Raw genomic sequence first — 20,480 nt, forward strand, 5'->3', positions numbered from 1 at the left:
TCATTCAAATATCCTTCTTGTTGGCATTTAAAGAGAAACTGTGAAAATCACCAATTGAAATTGGCACCCATGAGAAAGACAACACATCTCAATTGGTTGTAGAACGATGAAACAGCACATAACCGTTGTGGACATATGCCATTTAGAATGCATGTTCACTATAAAATGCTTGGGATTAAATAGTCTGCTAAACCCTTGGCACCAGAAAATGCCCAAGAGGAATCAAACATGGATGGGATTATCATGCTTTAATAGTAAATATATTAGGACATTTGATGTTAAGAGTATTACACACAGTAGCTCAGGCACAAACAAGTATGGGTTGTTTTGAAGCGTTGGTCTCATACACCTATCAACAATTTGTTACACATGTACACTCTACTTCCAGGTAGAAAAATAAAGACTGAACGTTCATTAATAAAGCTTTGGCTGCAGGTTTAAGATTATTTTGGAACATAAACCATTACAAACACTTGATCAAACTAACATTCAATTTCATCCCCACCCTCAGAAATCCTAATACTTTCAGAAAAAAAACATGGTTGCTTTAAGTAGGGGTAACTAGTGCCAGCCCAGGACATCAATGATGCATAACCACCTACTCGGATTATACACAATTATGATAAGAGAACAGAGGGAAAATAAATACAATTAACAAAATCCCTTCACCATAAACAATGACTTCTCACAGCAACAACTGTACACAGTGCAAAGTAAACACGTGGGAACCTAAAGTAATAACTGTAGCATTAATATTCACAAGTGTAGAAAAACTAAAGATCCACAAATACTCTTTGATTAACAGATGTGGAAGTGCCTTAAGTTGAGGGGTCGGGCTGTGCATGCGGGGGTCGGAGACCGTTACACATCTGCCCCATGATGAGTGACGTGACGGAGAGAGTGCAATCCCATGATGCAACAGCCACGGATCAATGCTGCGATGTTGTAGACTGGCGCCGCCCCATCCACGCCATGCCGGGAATACAGCCAGGCCACCGTGGGCAACACTGGTACGGCCACAGCAAAAAGATCAACAAGGAAGCTGCTGCTCCAATAGCTTTTGTTGACCACAGCCATCTCGAGGGCCTTGCAGGGCTCCTCACTGCTCACCTCAAAATCCAGCTCCTCCATGAAGCGCATGGAGACCACCTCAGGGTCTGAGCAACACAGCCCTGAATTACTTAACATGTAAGGGCTCGCTGGCAGAACTGGGATGGGCTGGCAGGAGCTAGGCAGGCTTAAGGTGGACGGGATAGGGGACAAGTCTGGGCCCTGCTGTGCTGGGATTTCTAGGAGGCTGGTAGAAGCTGGAAGGAGAGCATCTCCAACTGCACCACCATGGAACTTCAGCAGCTGCAGCAGGAGGACGTGCAGGTCAGGAGGGAAGGACACCATCTCAGTCTGAACGGCCTTCTCCACTGGAGCAGGGAAGGGGAGTGTGCTGTAGCAGAACGTGTTGGAGGGTGGTGGAGGCAGTGGTGCGATCTTCTCCTCCTCCAGACTGTGGAGTAGAGTGGACACCCCAGGACCAGCCTCTGGGTGGCAGCGTAGCTTACCGCTAGAGTCCACTGCTGTGGACATGAGCACATGCGCCAGGTTGTCGTTGACCAGCAGCCCACCGTCTGCCATCTCCTCCACCACCTGGTCACCCACCTCCCCCTGCTTATCATTGACAGGGGAGTCACCACAGATGAAGTCCATGGTTGGCTCGTCTTGCAGCGTGGAGCCGCTCTGGGCCATCTCCATGCTGTGCAGTAGGCACTCCAGCTTGCGGTTCTGGATGTTGATGTCGACAAAGTACTTCTGGATGCCCTTGTCCTTCTCCATCAGACTGCTCTTCATGGTCTCCACAACTTGCCGGAGCTGCTTGATCTCCTTGCGTGCCTCCTTCAGGGCCAGCTGCGCCTCTACGCGGTGGCACTCCTCCTCGATCCAGTCCTCCCTCATCCTGCCCAGCTGGGACTTGAGCTCCTCGATCTCAGACTCCCTGAGGGAGAAAAGAGAGGGTTAGCTAGTAGTTACAGCTGTACGGGATTGCAATGTTTTTCTGTACTGTAGGTGGAATGTACTCTATGGGATGCATTTAGGAAACAAGCTAAACATGAGATGTTCACTGAGAAGGTAACCTGTCGTGGACTGTGTTCTCCGCTTCCCTCAGCTTGCTCCTCAGGTGGCGAATGGCCACCTCCTTTTGTTGCAGGGGGGTGAGATACTGCTCTGGATTGGGGAGTCTGAGTCCATGCTTGTCCACACAGGAGTGGTAACGTCCGGGGGTCATCCTTATGGGGAGAGGAGACAGGAAATGACACCTTTGCCCTGAGTCACATACTGTATGTTCTGCTGGTGAGACACCATATTTTTCTCAACATGGATACTGAGGAAGAGGACACCCCATCTATTGTACACACCATCCTGTACTGTGTTCATTACAACGAGCAGTGCTGAGCCCCATCTACAGGAGGCTCCATCAGTGATGTGGGGAAGGAACTAGGCCATGAAAAAAATAGAAAGGATTGGTGCAACTTGCATGACGCAAAACAGCTTGTTTTAGGGAAAAAATAAAAACTGCTGGGCAATGTTATTACTTAGTCGATTGTGCTGACTGGGGATAGCACTGTCAGGACATTAGCTAACCAGCCAGCCGACTTCATGCTGCAAAAAGCGGTCAGGGATGGATAGGGAAACAATGAGGGAAAGCCCCATTTACATTTGCTTGGCTGTAGTCTACAAGGTAAGTGTTTTGGCTTGAGAATTCCCTGAAATACCTAAACTGTTTTTAAAATTACTACAAGTACATTAAACTTCAATTATACATGAGCAGCTCTGAAATATCCCTGTGATCAGGCCTAAAGAAGGAATGATGAAACGTGTCGGAGGATGGATTTGGCTAATATGCAGAGCAGCCCCTCTTACAAACAGGCTTAAAAGCTAGCACTATATCCTAGCAACAACCTGGGACTTGTGCTTTGATGGGAGTCTCTGCAGCCCTGCCAGAAATAGAACAGGCTAGCAGAAAGTAGCGAGAGAACAAGGACGTCACACAAACCTAGCCAGGCAGAAGAGAGCTGAGGGGAACAAGGGGGGGGGGGGAAACCTGTAGTAACAGAAATGCAGTCATGGACGTTCTGACGTCCGCATAAGATACATAAGTAGGGATTGTGTTGCATAGGGAATGACTCGCATTAAGCCTGTGGGCTGAATTCAAGAGGGCTCTGGTTAGTTATTTTACAGTCCGAGCAGAAAGGCAAGGTTGAGCTTGTTCGTGCAGTGCTGCTGTCATGGCAGCACAGGAACCCTCAAGTGAATATTCTGCCACATAGCAACACGAGAACCCAGAAGCACTACCACAAAATGTGAGACAGTAAGTGGGGAAAAAAAGAAGGCAGGAATACAGCCAGGCAAGCCAGTCTGGCTATCGACTGAGTAATGAAATATTCATGACCTCTTCCTCTCCTATAAACCCAAGGTTGACACCCATGCTCACAGACACAATAACAAAATCCAGACTGTTTGTAAAATCCTATAATCTTGGCATAGCCCAATCCTGACCGATATAATCACCGTCTCAGAAAAGGAGATGAGTCCAGGCATAGAGCCTAATCTACCCACCCTTTCCCCACCTAGTGAATGCCCACTCCTCCCAGAGCAACAGATGTACCATTACAAATGGACTCCTAGCCCCCTTCCTCCTAGGGCATTCCATGTTGAAATGAAATGATAGAAACATGGTAGTTGCTCTTGTCCTTTGATAGGCAGAATTGCCATATTGCTTTGAGCTATCCAATCATTTCAGATCTAAGCCCTGTCCACATAAGAAATATGGCACAAAAAAAAAACAGAAGGGGTAACACTGGAGGTTGTTTCTGGAACTGGCCAGTGTATGGGAATGACATGGCTGTTTACCTGGAGGGTATTGTGGGGCTGGAGTTGCTGCTGCTGTTGGTGGATGAGGGGACTGTCCTGTACGGGGCATAGAGCTCTGCATCATGGGATGCTGAGGGGCTCCCTGCCAGCTTGAACATCGGGAGGCTCCTGATGTGGGCACCACGACTGTGGGAAAATACATGCAGTAGTTAGGCAAAGCTAAGGAGATTACATTTTCCACAACAGTCTTGTAATGTTGTCCATTTATCATTGGGAGAGAATTTTTTATTTTATTTTTTAAAGCCAGCGGGAAAAGATACAGCAATAAAGAAATTGAATAGCTATACTTTTTGAAACAGTTTCCCAGACCCAATGACATTTTTGTTGAAAGTGCATTTTAGTTTAGGATAAGGCTGAATATGGGTCTGGGAAACTGGCCCTTTAAATGTAACACCCACTGGTGGGGTAAGATAATGGTAAAGGAGTGTCTGCTTCTAGAATGGAGGCAGTAGAGAAAGAGCCACCCCATATATCACCTGCGTGAGGAGATCTTCTTCCCTGTGGAGTTGTGGGCCAGGCTCTCCCCTCTCTTTAGGCTGCCCGTGCTGCTGGAGGAGCTGAAGTCTGCCTCGCTACCTGCAGTCAGACACACTGAGTAGCATCTCTTTCCATTCGATAAAACCATAGTAAAGTGCTCACTGTGAATTTGTGATTAACTAACAACAAAACTGAACCTTCACCGCTGAGTGAGTCAATTGCAGGTACAATGTGCTGCCAACCAATACGTGAAGTCTGACTGTTAACGACTACTAATCAGCCAAATTGAAAAACCTCAGGTCCAACATTAATTATCCAATGACCAGCCTCTCTGGATTGGAACCTTGCTCAAGCTGTTGGGCAGATTCAATTATGTTGGGCAGATTCAATTATGCTGAGCCTCGGGGGCACCAGTACATGGCCAGTGACCTGCACGGGCAAAAGGAGTGAGGGAGGAAGTTTCTACCATATTTCTTATACCAGTCAGTTCCTTTCAAATCCATGAAGGGAAGTGAACAAGTGTACACTGTGAGAGGTATTTAGGATGTTGTCATAGGTGGTGTATATTTGTTCACTTCCCTTCATGGATTTGAAAGGAACTGACTGGTATAAGAAATATGGTAGAAACTTCCTCTAGCCCATGCCTAGACCAATCCAATGCTTTTACATTTCTGGGGAATACTGAACGAGTGCAGGAAGAAGGAGATATTATTGGGACGCATTCAATGGTTGTGGTCCCCTGCTCAGACATTATATGCATTAATCAATTGTTGCATGACACTTCATCGACTGTGCCTTTGGGCACCAGATTGCTATAACATATGTCATATGATGTGGTTAGCTGATATGTAAAATAGTTATCCAGGCCTTGTAGAAATCTGGCATGCGTCAGCAACGTCTGTGCAGAGGAATGACAACATTGAGGGGATTCGATTAATCTCAATTGCATACTCATAAAAAAACAAAAAGGTTTTATAACGTCTCGCCTCCTTCTCAAACACCATTGGATGAGAAAGCCAGAGGTCCTGCCACTCTGACTGTCTCCTCCAATGGGTGTTGTGCAATTGAGATTCTCCCATTCTCTCACCAAGCAAATCATTGTTGCTTACCTTCTACTGCTCAAATTACATGAAAATAATACTTTGCAGATTGTGTATACACACAAAGCATGTAGAAATCAGGGTTGGGCTCAATATGAATTAAAGGCAGTCAATCAATCCATTATTTTAATTTAAAATGCAGACATTTAAAAACTTTTGAAATAAATAGCTTCTACTTTTGAGTTTATTGAGAAGTCATTGAAAGTAAATGCCCTTTTTTCTATTATTGGATTGTGATTTTAGTTTACTTCCTGAATTGACTGCCTTCAATTTGAATTGAGCCCAACCCTGGTCTACAAGAAACCATTTCACATGGTTATTTCATATATATTTTAATCTGACGTAGATCTATTTTGTAGATCTATTTCAATTGATAGTTAGACAAGTACTTCAATCAAACAAATACATATAAACAGAATCAGAATTGAGAGAAAAGCCTAAGATCTACTAGGACAACATATGTGTCACGCCCTGATCTGTTTCACCTGTCTTTGTTATTGTCTCCACCCACCTCCAGGTATCACCCGTTTTCCCCATTAGTCCCTGGGTATTTATTCCGGTGTTCCCTGTTTGTCAAGTCAACCAGTGTGGTTTTCCATGTGCCTGTTTTTTCTTATCTCTCTTTTGCTAGTCCCCTGGTTTTGACCCCTGCATGCCTTAACTCTGAACTCGCCTGACCATACTGCCTGCCCTGACCTTGAGCCTGCCTGCCACTTGTTTATGATATTTTACCTGTCCACAACCATTATTTTGCCTGCCCCTTGGATTATAATAAATATCAGAGACTCGAACCATCTGCCTCCCGTGTCTGCATCTGGGTCTCGCCCTGTGCCCTTATAGTATGTACGTGCCTCCTAACCCCACCTACAAAAAAAACTGAACCCATTCCCTGCAGTGGCCTACCTCTGGGCAATGTGGACGACCGCTGCTCCCTCTTGTGCCTTGGCGGTGGTGCGTGCCAATCTGCTATCACCCTCACACTCTTCACCTTGGTCTTGCACTTGGCAGTGGGCGTGGGGGAGCCATGTGGACTGTTGTCTGACCCTGACAGGGTTTTGGAGGGGGACACAGACTGACTACTGGGGCAGCCAGTGTCATCTATGTAGACAGGTATAGCCAAGAATACGCATGCAGCATGGAACACACAGCAGTCAATCATTAAGAGGGATTGAACCTTGCATTCTGATCTGTTCATACTGTATCTCATCCAACCAACAGTGTTCATATTACCAACACCACAGCACTGTGTTATGGTAGCAGAAGGGAGGTGAAAGGGGTGTCAAACTTCCATGATGACTTAATATTATTCAATATACATCAATATGTTGTAACCTAATTGTGGTTAGATATAACTGTTGTCAATAAAGAAGCTAGACCTACTACACCAGGCTAGGTCATTTCTGGAATATTGCCAAGTATTAAGCAAACTTTTATGTTTGACAACTTTGTTGTTTATGGTAAGTTATTAGCCTTTATGTAATTCAGATTTGCTTCAACAGTTGATGTCATCTACAAAAAGTATGCTAGTTGATTGAAACAACAGTAATCAACGAGCTTTCATATGATGAGGACTTCTCTTTACCTAATTTGACTTGGCAACTCTCTCAATCTCCAATGCATGACGTGTGTGTGTGTGATAAGATGTGGATTCGGCCTGCTTGGCCAGAATGGCATAACAAAGCTAACATAACAGTGTGTTGACATGATTTCAGACATTTTTTTATGATGAATCCTTGCAGCAGGGATAGACTGGGATCAGAAATCGTCCTGGGCATTTCTAACACACTGGCGGCCATTAATTCTGCACACACAAATTAGATTTAGGAAGGCCCACTGGGCTAAAGATAGACCAGCCCATCTGCCATTGCCAGTACTGCCCTGGCTGCCATCAACAATGTGACAATACTGACAAGTGAAAGCAAATTCCTATTAATTTAATGTCTTCAGATAAATTTAGTGAGATTAGAATAACTATTTTTAGACTTTTATGATGCACCCTAACCTTGATCTGAAACATGGGAATCACGTACCTGAGCAAAAGCTGATGGTCCGTTTGGAGTTGTCCGAGCTGATGTCACAGTCCTTACCCTCCTCCTCTGAAATGGGTGATTCGGACAAGGGTGACCCTTTCTCATTAGGGTGGAAAGGATGGAGGATCAAGCGTGGGATGCGGCTGCGGGGGCTCTCCTTCCCTGGTGACTTCTTTTCCTGAGAACCATACAGGTATCACAACTATCACAACTCACCACTTGAATGTTTGCCACAAGAACAAATCAAATTCATACGAGAATCGGTGTGCGCAAATACAACTTTGCGCATTTTGTTTTTGTCTTACTACATTAGCTCTGTCACAGCAGCACAATCATTAAATAATTATGGTCTACTAATGTGACAGTCTAGATTAGATTATCATTCTATCACTATTATCATTCTCGTGAAATTTTAACAAAAATATGAGTGGAATTGTTAAGATTAAAAATGATCAACTTTCAAAGTGTTGCAATGACACCCACCTCATATTCCTGGAATGGTCCCATTGTGCTTAACGCTGCGTTTTCCCCTTTGGATCTGTGAGAAAAGTAATGGTGAGATGTATTTCTGTCCAAGGCATCCTGACGTGGCACACTGGCACTGAACCGTTTACGAACAAGGGCGACTCTCCGAAATCGGTTATGTAAATAATGTCACCTCCGCCTACGTCCACCCCTGCCTGGCACAGATGGCACAGACACTGACTGGACCTCGGTCATTAAACCAGTGAGCCCCACATCAAATATAGGCTACCAGATTGAAAACATATTTGTTTTACTTTTTCCTCAAACATGGAACAAAAGCATGAGACCGTTTCTTAAATCCAATAAAACCCAGGCTTACTGTCCTTCACATGCATGTGCCACAGAAAATACAACCTAAAATCCATTATGCGATTATGTATCGATATAATGGAATGATGATTGAAATCTAGTCGTGAATGATGCGGCAGAGAGGAACTGGGTGTGTTTCTAACTCTTCATTTAGAAATAAATGAATAAATGATGTCCCACTAGGTGGAAAGCACACAGCAGCATATTCAAACATCTCAAATAAAATACAATTGTATTTGTCGCATGTGCCGAATACAACCGGTGTAGACATTACAGTGAAATGCTTACTTGCAAGCCCTTAACCAACAATGCAGTTTGAAGAAAAACAAGTGTTAAGTAAAAAAAAAGAGCGAGGCTATATACAGGGTGTACAGGTACAGAGTCAAAGTGCGGGGGCACATCTATTAGAGAGGGGCTGACTAAGGTTTTCCTCAGTGCCATGATTCATTCTGCCCAGAAACGTAATAGAATTATGACATTTCTTCCTTTTGGGATCCTGTGCCAAATAGCCTTTTTTGCCGTCAATAATAGTGAAGAATAATAGTGCATGGTGTTTTGTGTTTATATCAATTTTCACAGACCTTATACACGTAGTTGATTTCCCCCTCTCCATTTTGACATAGACACACAAAGACATCCAGGCTCCAGTACATGCACAAAAGTGTATGTTTTATTCATGTTTGATAGCTGAATAAATCATGGTTCACCTCATGCCTGACTGCACATTATAACATCACTCCATTCCTCATCCATTCCCTCTTTCCTGTTGAATGTTGTGCCTCTTAGCATCATCGCTTAAAGGAGTTGGTTATGTAAGTGTGTATGTGTTTGATCTTCTCTTTTTTTTTATCATAAAATGACGGAATTGACCCCTAAGGTCTGATTCGTTGTCGCTTTACTGAATCCGGACTCCCCCCCTTACAGTCCAGATGCTATATCTGCTGTCCCTGTCCCAAAGCAAACACCCATCTTGAAATACACTGTGTACCCTGACTATCATGTCTTACACTGCGGGTGTATGTTTTCAGCAAGTAAGGGTGAAGAAATAAGTTAAACAGCTAAACCACAAAATATAATACTTGAAGGCAGGTTTTATACCAGATTGTATGCACTTTTAGTTGTCTACGTCCTACAGCCCTGATATGAGAACACCCCAAAAGTTCCCCTGAAATGAGCTCAGCTTTTAATACCTCTTAAGGCAACTGAGAAGTGTGTCATGAGCATCACAATAAAACAGCAGTACGCCAGCATTTTATGCCTCGATATGTTTTCCTTTTGTTTCTACCCGCCTTTGGATTGCTGGCACACAGCTTCAAAGTGGAATCAGATTAGGCAGCAGGCACAGTCTCAGAGCTACCAACCAAACCATGCCCTAGCAACATACTTAGCAACAGAGGAAAATTACTGCAAGGAAGACACAGGCTAAATGGGGCCAATGAAATTTGCAGACAGTTCTGTGATCTGCATCTTCCAAGCGTGCAATAGGAGGGTTTTCCTCCTGCAACATAACAAAGGTCAATGTGGTTTACTTCGGGTGTGGCCTAGGGAAGTGTGGGGGGAGTGTTACAACAAGGTCAGGTGTCCTCCCATATGAGCAAGCGCACGTGGGCCGTTGTCTCTGTGCACATCAGCAGCAATCAATGTCAGGAAAATACAATCAAGTTTGTGCATTGCTATACTCAATAGTTGTTATCGTATAATGTCCATACAGTGTCTCAATGTTGATTGAATCTCAGCAGGGCTTGTAAATATCCTTCTCCTGGGTCATGAGGAATGACCCAGGTAGAAGAAAATATCAAAGAAAACGGACTGAAACGGTGAGAGACTACCTGGACTTGTCAAATAAGAAGCACATATTTTCACTTTCTGTTTCAAAATATTTTAAAACATTTCATTTTCCATGCAGGTAAATGTGACCCTGGTGGTCCCTTAGCAGATAGAGACCTGGGTGGAAGGTTGACAGCCTCAGATTCACTGAGAGATGTTTTCATCTAAGCCCATGCATGCTCTCAGTAGATAAGATGCAAAACAACATGATCATCTGCAACAAGCTCTCACAGTCTCACGTCAGAATTAGATGTTCGTCCATGTTTCCCAAGCGTTGAAATCTTAAGGTTAGGAATTCATTTTGAATGGTTGAGGTAAGGGGAAAAAATCTCGAAAACAACTTTCTATAGCTGGATTTGAACATTCAACCTTTGGCATTAGAGGTAGGTGCTTACACCCATCCCCATCCCTGCCCACATCAAAAACATAAACCAACTTGAAACTAACAGCACTCACTGTTGCCCCTTGTGGCTGGTTTCCACATCATCTCCTGACGTCCTCAGACATGGATGGACGTCTAATACTGACTTGTATCACGGGTGACCTGGCTGTGTTGTTCACAATGTTCCTGGCTTTGGTCCTACGGCTGGAACTTATGCAATCAACTGGGTATCAAACCAGGTGTTCTGCATAACTCAAGACTATGTCAGCCCACCAAGCTAAAGTCTTTGGGAGTTAACATAAATGTTCTGTTCTGCAGGCAAGGTTACTCATCTCTTCTAGTGGTTTGCAGTCGTTTATCGCAATATCAAATCATTTCTGGGTAACAATTTATGTACCTTGCTGTGATTGTTTTTAATTAAAATGGTCCAAAAAAATTGCTTCTTAGTTAACAAAGAGCAATTTCTCAAACAAAAATTTTGCTAGGACTGTCTGGTAGTGATCTGAGTGGGGAGGGGGAAACTGAAATTAGCTGTCATTGGCAGAGAGGTTTGGAACGCTCTTTGTACTTGGTCTATTCACAAATGTAACACCTGGTGGTGTCACCAGTCAGGCCAAAACGCCATCCCACCAAAACAGGCTGACATTTTAGGTGGTCTTTTCAAACAGCTCTTACACTAAAAGGGTATTATCATAATTTTCACAATTTCATAATATTTTTCCAACACAGTGTGGAAATATATAAGACCTCTGGGCCTTTAAATAGCTGCACAGATCTACAGGGTATTGCAAGCTCATATTTTAACAAGATAATTAATTTAGTTATGAAAGCCCATTTAGTGGGTATAATGGTTTCATTTAATTCAAGTAGTTTTATTCGTTTTTTGCGTTGCACTTAGACGTAAGGTTATTTCTGAGCTGGGAATTATCTCACGATACTGCATCCTTAATCTGTTCAATCTGTATTTAGTCTGCCTGCTTGGTTTGAGTGTACACTTTAGGGCAGTCAACTGTATGAAGCATTATATAATCCAATATTTTCCTCTGAGCGGGTTGACATATGGTATGGCACATAATCACATAATCATATATCATATATTTAAAACCATATAAAAACAGAGAACATAAGTTTATTGGACAGGACATATTGTGTATGTATGTGCAGGTATTGTGTATGGTGTGTGTGTGTGTGTGTGTGTGTGTGTGTGTGTGTGTGTGTGTGTGTGTGTGTGTGTGTGTGTGTGTGTGTGTGTGTGTGTGTGTGTGTGTGTGTGTGTGTGTGTGTATACATGCAAACGTGTGTGAGCATTCAGGATGATGATAGAAACTATGTGTTTCAAGGTGTCTAATTTTCTGTCTTTTGATAATGTTCACAAAGGAATACATTACAGTTTCTCCAATAAAACCACATCTGAAAATGTCCAGCTCTATATAGTGCTTTGATAGATTTTCCCCAAATCCAACATAGTTTATCCTTATCAACCTGAACCTTATGGTGTGCGTAAATACCCATAAAAGACCCATAACAATGGCAAGGTGTAAAATCTTTCACTTGCTGTTGGTGGTCAATAAAATCCAATTCAGTGCACTCTAAATACACTCTAAATACACTAAATACACATTATTTACAGATAGAATACAGTCAGCTCACATCAGCCAATTTATGATGGCAAAACGTTACTTAATATCCTTATAATATCTGTTTCTGCAAATGCTGACCATGTTTGTCCATGTATAAATTACAGTATGCGAAGTTTAACATCAAAGGCAGGCCTAATATCAAAAGTTTCCCGCCACATGTATGAATTCTTAAGAGTGATGGTTTGTCAATGATTTTAGACCATTCTCACAAAATCCAGTAACGAATGCAAAACATATAGTCTAGCCCATAAACGTACTGAAATATAGCTACCAAAACATGTTTTGTCGCTCTTGTAATCCCAGAAGAAAGATATCAATGCATAGGGGAATGGTCGCCCATGGGATTATTTTAACACGCAGTTGAAATCATTGGCGCTGTCCACTGTCTCGTGGTGCTGAATATGATCAAGCGCTGTATGAGTTCAAACTTAACCTGACCATTTTTTCAACCAGCCCCACCTTTAACATTTCGTTAGTGCGCAATAGTTTAACTAAATTACATGTATTTTACAATCATAATTTCGAATTTAACTAAATACGACAATATGCCGATGGATAGCAAATTGTGATAAGAAATGGGAAAGTAAACAACATCATAGGCTAGCTTGAAATCAGAATTACATGCGTATCGTTTTTTCCTATTCCTATTTTTTCCTAAATGTTTTCATCAAGTTATTTACATAAACATATAATTGTACTAGCCTGGATGTTTGGTGATGATTCCCCCAGTTGCAAAGGATGCGGGTGTAGCCTAAATCACGGACACCACTACGAGTCCCTCGTTACTCCAGTGTTCATCACGAGTCTGACTGTCGAGCCCATCCCACTCTGTGTTTTGATATTTGGAAATTACACTGTGCACACAGGATTGGACGAGGATGAAGCTGCTAAACACTCACCAACAGTGACAGCGCGCGCTCGAAGTCAAATATGACCAATGTTCGAACAGTGTTGGGTTACATAATGCAGGCATGATTGTTCCGTCCTGAAATCGCCTACTTCCGCCTCCCATAGCCTATGTAGAATAATATCAAGGTGTGTGACAACAACAAATGCATGAAATAACAACAAATATCTACATTTTGAAACAATATAGTTGCATCTCAGGCAATGTCAGTATGATTGGGGCGCGGCTTAGAGTTTCCTGTCCATGGTGCTGAAGTCACTGGGCGAGTCCAGGAATTGAGCAGTGGCATCATTAGGCCTTTTTTTTTCTCTCCAGCCGTCAACCTTCTTACATTTCAGTCTGATATGAGTTTCCATCACCACACATCACCTGCCCTATGCAGAATTTATAAGAAAACTCTTACTGACTTATTTTTGTGACATAAATAAACAATACAATATAATGCGCTAGGCAGAAGGCACTGAAAGAAGCCCCTAGAATGACACAGTGCCTGCTGTGATTGATCGAGACTTCACATCGCAGTGGACCACTCACGTCCCTTGACCCCTCGCCCACCCTTGCAGCACCGGTTAGATGTCAACGTCATCACTCAGCAAAATGCCTGTCACTCAGTCAGAGTCTGGATATTCAGAAACTTCTTCCGAAAGAGTGCAAGCAGGTTGAGCAGGTTGAGGCAGCAGTGAAGGGGGTGTAGAGGACAGGACAGTCAAAAAATTCAAGTGCAGCAGCAGCAGCAGAAGCAGAGTTACAGGTTTGTGCAGGGTTTGTGGTAGCTAACTGAATTGTCTCCCTCAGTATAAGGGTTGACTAATGCTAATAAACTAGAATTAGCTCTATGCATCCTTAAGCTATTGGGTGTCAGTCAGAGTTATTTAACAGTATATTTAGTGAATGGGCAAGCAAAGGATGTTGGTGTAAGTCATGATAAAAAGTGTTCATTATCAGCTAGTGCATTTGATGGGTTTTGTTTATGTAGCTAGCTTGGCTGGCTAGACACTTCGGTAGCTACTGGCTGGTTTTCATGGTTTGGGCTAGGCCACTTAGTTCCAGTGAAGGGAAATATTATGACATTCTAGATGATTCTGTGTTTCCAACTTTGAGGCAACAATTTGGGGAAGGCCCTTTCCTGTTTCAGCATGACAAAGCACCCGTGCACAAATTGAGGTCCATACAGAAATGGTTTGTCGAGATCGGTGTGGAAGAATTTGACTGGCCTGCACAGAACCCTGACCTCAACCCCATCAAACACACTTGGGATGAATTGGAATGCCGACTGCGAGCCAGGCCTAATCGCCCAACATCAGTGCCCGACCTCACTAATGCTCTTGTGGCTGAATGGAAGCAAGTCCCTGCAGCAATGTTCCAACATTTATCGGAAAGCCTTCCCAGAACAGTGGAGGCTGTTTTAGCAGCAAAGGGGGATATAAAGATACACTCCATTTGAATGATTTTGGAATGAGATGTTCGACGAGCAGGTGTCCACATACTTTTGATAATGCAGTGTACATTTGCCCTTAAATTATGCAATCTTAAACATCTACGATTAGCTGGAGGAAATGACGAAATGAAATGAATAATAGAGGTCTTATAATTTATTCCATACTGCAGGTCCACTTTTGGGCTCATGTATCTTTATATCCATATACAGTGCATTCGGAAAGTATTCAGACCCCTTGACTTTTTCCACATTTTGTACATTACAGCCTTATTCTAAAATACATTAACCCCCCCCCCACCCCCCCACCCACACAATACCACATCATGACAAAGCAAAAACAGTTTAGACATTTTTGCATATATGTAAAAAATCTCGCATTCTTCTCTGCAGATCCTCTCAAACTCTGTCAGCTTGGATGGGGAGTGTCCCTGCACAGCTATTTTCAGGTCTCTCTACTCTGGCTGGGCACTCAAGGACATTCAGAGACTTGTCCCAAAGCCACTCCTGCATTGTCTTGGCTGTGTGCTTTGGGTCATTGTCCTGTTGGAAGGTGAACTTTTGAGGTCCTGAGTGCTCTGGAGCAGGTTTTCATCAAGGATCTCTGTACTTTGCTCATGTTTCCGTCGATCCTGACTAGTCTCCCAGTCCCTGCCGCTGAAAAACATCCCCGCAGTATGATGCTGCCACCACCATGCTTCACCGTAGGGATGGTGGCAGGTTTCCTCTAGACGTGAGGCTTGGCATTCAGGACAAAAAGTTCAATCTTGGTTTCATCAGATTAGAGAATCTTGTTTCTCATGGTCCGAGAGTCCTTCATGTGCCTTTTGGCAAACTCCAAGTGGGCTGTCATGTGCCTTTTACTGAGGAGTGGCTTCAGCCTGGCCGCTGTACCATAAAGGTCTGATTGGTGGAGTGCTGAAGAGATGGTTGTCCTTCTGGAAGGTTCTCCCATCTCCACTGATGAACTCTGGAGCTCTGTCAGAGTGACCATCAGGTTCTTGGTCACCTCCCTGACCAAGGCCCTTCTCCCCCGATTGCTCAGTTTGTTCGGGCGGCCAGCTCTAGGAAGAGTCTTGGTGGTTCCAAACTTATTCCATTGAAGAATGATGGAGGCCATGTGTTCTTGGGGACCTTCAATACTGCAGACATTTTTTGGTACCCTGTGCCTCGAAACAATCCTGTGTCGCATCTCTATGGACAATTCCTTTGACCTCATGGCTTGGTTTTTGCTCTGACATGCACTGTCAACTGTGAGACCTTATATAGACAGGTGTGTGCCTTTTCAAATCATGTCCAGTCAATTGGATTTACCACAGTTGGACTCCAATCAAGTTGTAGAAATATCTCAAGGATGATCAATAGAAACAGGTTGCACCTGAGCTCAAATATCAAGTCTCATAGCAAAGGGTCTGAATAATATGTAAAGTTATTTCTGTTTTGTATTTTTTATACTACATTTGCATAAATTTCGAAAAAACGGTTTTCAATTTTTCATTATGGGGTATTGTGTGTAGATTGATGAGGACTTTTTAAAAAATTTAATCCATTTTAGAGTAAGACTGCAACGTAACAACATTTGGAAAAAGGGAAGGGGTCTGAATACTTTCCGAATGCACTGCCTAGGGCAGGGATGGGCAACTCCAGTCCTCGGGGGCCTGATTGTTGTCACACTTTTGCCCCAGGCCCAGTTCACAAACCTGACTCCAATAATCAACTAATCATGATCTTCAGTTCAGAATGCATTTGGTTTAATCAGCTGTGTTTTCTAGGAATGGGGGGAAATTGTGACACCACTCCGGCCCCTGAAGACTGGAGTTGCCCATCCCTGGCCTAGGGGCTATGTAGCTTCTTATCTGTCATGTTTGGAGTTGTGTTGCGCTATTATGCAGACACTTGAATTTTTCTTTACAGTTGAGTTGCCCTGGTCGAAACTTTAAACAGCAATTGCCCCGAAGAAAAGTCAGAAACTATTATTCTCTTGTCAAAATTGACTACAAAGTGTAAATAGGATAATTTTGGTAATAAAGTCATTCTTGTCCAAACTGAGTTTTTTGAGACTTGTGGTTGTGACTGCATCACATCGTAAATGAAGGTTGGGTTTCTTTCAATCCTGCCCACATGCCCACAGTTGGCAGTAATCATCAATTCAGAGTGCAGCTGCACGTGACCCAGGTGAGAGACAGAGAGGGAGAGAGATGTGGGGGGTTTGGCTACTGTGGCATTCTTTCAACAGTTTTGCCTGATTGGTAAGGTCGAGGACTATGTTTGAAGTTGTTCAATGGTTTTTGGAAATACACTGTAGATGTATGTATTCAAGAGTAAAGATTGTTCTAGAGTAGAGAGATCCACAGCATCAATTGTAATTGAGTACTGGCAGTGTCTGCTGTGATAGGTGGGAAGGTACAAGTTGCCTGACAAATATCAAATCTCTAAATGTTCTAATCTCTCAATATTCATCTCAAAGTGCACAAAATTCACACATTTAGCTGTTGCTACATGTTGCTTATTTCTTTTGTGCTGGGGGAGAATGCCCTTAGACCCCCCTACTGGTTTTGGGCTAAGCCCTGAATGCCTTCAAATCAATCTACACACAATACCACATCATGACAAAGCAAAAACGTTTTTTTGACTTTTTTGCAAATATATAAAAAATGTGGCACTCTGGTATCGCTTGCCGTGCGGTAGCAGAGAGAACAATCTATGTGACTGGAGTCTTTGACAATTCTTTAGGCCTTCCTCTGACATTGCCTAATATAGAGGTCCTGGATGGCAGGAAGCTTGGCCCCAGTGATGTACTGGGCCGTACGCACTACCCTCTGTAGCGCCTTATGGTCAGATGCCGAGCAGTTGCCATACCAGGCGGTGATGCAACCGGTCAGGATGCTCTCGATGGTGCAGCTTTATAACTTTTTGAGGATCTAGGGACCCATGCCAAATCTTTTCAGTCTCCTGAAGGGGAAAAGGTGTTGTCGTGCCCTCTTCATGACTGTCTTGGTGTGTTTGGACCATGATAGTTTGTTGTTGATGTGGACACCTAGGAACTTGAAACTCTCGACCCGCTCCACTACAGCCCTGTTGATGTGAATGGGGGCGTGTTCTGCCCTCCTTTTCCTGTATTTCTCGATCAACTCCTTTGAGGTTGTTGTCCTAGCACCACACTGCCAGGTGTCTGACCTCCTCCCTATAGGCTGTCTCATCGGTGTTGGTGATCAGGCCTACCACTGTTGGGTTGTCAGCAAACTTAATGATGGTGTTGGTGTCATGCTTGGCCAAGCAGTCGTGGGTGAACAGGGAGTACAGGAGGGGACTAAGCACGCACCCCTGAGGGGCCCCTGTGTTGAGGATTAGCGTGGCAGATGTGTTGTTGCCTACCCTTACCACCTGGGGTCGGCCTGTCAGGGAGTCCAGGATCCAGTTGCAGAGGGAGGTGTTGAGTCCCAGGGTCCTTAGCTTAGTGATGAGTTTGTGAGCACTATGGTGTTGAACGCTGAGTGAAGACCGCATAAAGAGCTTCTGTAGTTGTGTTTATCAAGTCATGTTTGGCCTAAGCAGATTTAAAATGAAAATATAGCTTTTTCTGAAAATGATATTGAATTCATGTAACTGTTTTAAAATAAAGTAATACAAATACAATAGTACAATCTTATTATCAGTTACAGGTGGGGGGTTTTATGTGCTCTTCCAAAATGTATGGTAAAGCATAAAAACATGAACATTATTTTATTTCTTACAACATGCTAGTCAGCATCACAGACATTCCATCCTCTTACAAAGATAAATAACTGACCATCAGACATTTTCTGTACTTCGACTTTGTATGAAAAAAATATCAAATTTTAGGGTAATTTGAAGCAGTTTTGAAGCTTAGTTTATAGAAAACCATAGTCTTTAGTTCTTCTCTTGAAATTACGTCACAGATTACTCCTCTTATCAGTTTTACCTTCAGCTAAATTTTTCTCCTGACACAGTGGCTCGTCCCTGTAATCCAAGTCACTGGGAGGCTGAAGTTGGCGAATCGAGTGAGTTGATGAGCTCTGGGCTGTAGTACGCTATGCAGAACGGCTGTCCGCACCAAGTTTGCTCGTGATATGGTGCTCCTGCGGGAGCCCGGGACCACCAGGTCGTCTAAAGAGGGGTACACCGGCCCAGGTCGGAAACGAACCAGGTCAAAGCCCCGGTGCCGTCTAGTAGTGAGTAGACACTGCAGTGCAGCCTTGGCAAGACATCGAAACCCAGTCTTCTTTATCATTTTTTTGGTTTTGTTTTAAAAACCTGCTTCACGGATGAAAATTCCCTCTAAAAAAGATTTAACATACCATTATTATTTTTTTAACAGTAACCAGTCGAACAAACTCATCATCAGTTGACTTTATGTTGTTCTTCTGAGAGTTATAGGGCCTACTGACTCCTGAACCAGAATCTGGGTTTACGGGAGACGTTGAATAGAATCGCCATATTCAACGTCTCCTAATAAACACAGATTATTGTTCAACTGACTCCTACTGACGAATTAAGTGTATAATGCAGCAGGGCCCGTTGAGAGCAAAATTTATTTGAGGTCAAGGAACTGTCAAAGCTCTCCAAATCCAATGTTCAGATTGCAGATCATCAGAGAGGGGCTGTCCAAAAAATCCAGAGGTGGGGATACTGAGCTGCTTCGCAGCAGTGGCCAGAACATTCAAATGCACTACTGTTATCAATGCCGACTTTTCTCATTTGAAACAGAACGAATAAAGAACTCACCCTGTCCACGTGTCTTACAATATTGTCAATACAGAAATTCAGTTATGTCTTTGACTATAATGTGAAAATAATTTATATTTCTCAAGTAACAGTAAGGGTGAATATTTGGCAACATTAATCAATGGATTTAAAGCAAAATATGGGTGATGTGAATGATAGGTCTACGTTTGGTTTGTATTTTCTGTCCATTGTGAATGAAATCCGCATAGAGAAATTATGTGGTTGTGTTCATCAAATCTTGTTTTTGCCTTAGCAAAAGTAAAAATAAATGATTGCTTTTTCAAAAAAAATATTGCATTTATGTAACTGTTTTAAAATAAACAAATACAAATACAATACTACAATCTCATTGTCGGTTCAATGTGTTTTTTGTTTGTTATTGTACTCTTCCACAATGTATGGTAAAGCATAAATGCATTCACCTCACTTTATTTCTTACAACCTTCAGCAGCACAGTTAACCTTCCATCATTTTACAAAGAGAAAAAAATGACTATCAGAGATTTTCTGTACTCCGACTTTCTATTAAAATATTGTCAAATCTGAGGGTAATTTGAAGCGCTTGAAGCCTAGTTTATAGAAAACTATAGTCTTTAGTTCTACTCGTCGACTTTGCAAAGGATTGTAAGCGTTCCTTTGAAATTACGTCACACACTACTCCCGGTATCACCCCCTACCTGCAGCTGAGTTTGGCGCCGGGCGCGGTGGCGCGTGCCTGTAACCCAAGTCACCCGGAGGCTGAGGTTGGCGCTATATGTCGAACGGGTATCCGCACTAAATTCAGTATCGATATAGTACTCATGGGGTAGCCCGGGCCCACCAGATCGTCTACGGTAGGTTGCACTGGCCCAGGTCGGAAAAGAAGCAGCTCAAATCCCCGGATCCGTCCAGTAGTGGGATAGCGCTTGTGAGTAGACTGCAGTGCATCCTTCGCAAGACATCACAATCCAATTTGTATTATTTAAAAATATGCTTTATGGTGAGAATTGCTTCTACAAAATGTTTAGCGGACGAAAAAATGTATCTAACAGTAACCATACGACCAATTTAATCAGGTGTTCTTCTGAGAACTACACTGGCTCATACTGACGAAAGAAGTGAATTACATAATGCAGCGGGGCTGTTGAGAGCAACATTTATTTGAGGACAAGTAACTGCCAAAGCTCTCCAAACTCAATG

General features: G+C 43.1%; 1 protein-coding gene across 1 annotated transcript; it reads right to left on the reverse strand.

The window, feature by feature from the left end:
• Positions 1–233: 233 nt before the first annotated feature.
• Positions 234–13,012, reverse strand: LOC120047537 (syntabulin-like). Its single transcript, XM_038993065.1, has 8 exons — positions 12,917–13,012; positions 8,015–8,069; positions 7,532–7,709; positions 6,405–6,545; positions 4,401–4,500; positions 3,904–4,032; positions 2,127–2,279; positions 234–1,987 (listed from the first exon to the last, which is right to left on the reverse strand). The coding sequence occupies exons 2-8, from the start codon at positions 8,036–8,038 to the stop codon at positions 862–864; spliced, it is 1,851 nt and encodes a 616-aa protein (XP_038848993.1). The 5' UTR covers positions 8,039–8,069; positions 12,917–13,012; the 3' UTR covers positions 234–861.
• Positions 13,013–20,480: the final 7,468 nt, after the last annotated feature.

This window comes from Salvelinus namaycush, chromosome 5 (genome assembly GCF_016432855.1).
Source record: "Salvelinus namaycush isolate Seneca chromosome 5, SaNama_1.0, whole genome shotgun sequence".
Classification (NCBI taxonomy): domain Eukaryota; kingdom Metazoa; phylum Chordata; class Actinopteri; order Salmoniformes; family Salmonidae; genus Salvelinus; species Salvelinus namaycush.

Bases quoted from the DNA above. Each gene is read 5' to 3' on its own strand.
- LOC120047537 (XM_038993065.1), bottom strand. From the start codon at position 8,038: ATGGGACCATTCCAGGAATATGAG. The intron at 6,546-7,531 runs GTACGTGATTCC...AAACCCTGTCAG, and splicing joins GACCATCAGCTTTTGCTCAG to GGTCAGACAACAGTCCACAT. The intron at 2,280-3,903 runs GTAAACAGCCAT...TCTCCCCATAAG, and splicing joins AGCCCCACAATACCCTCCAG to GATGACCCCCGGACGTTACC.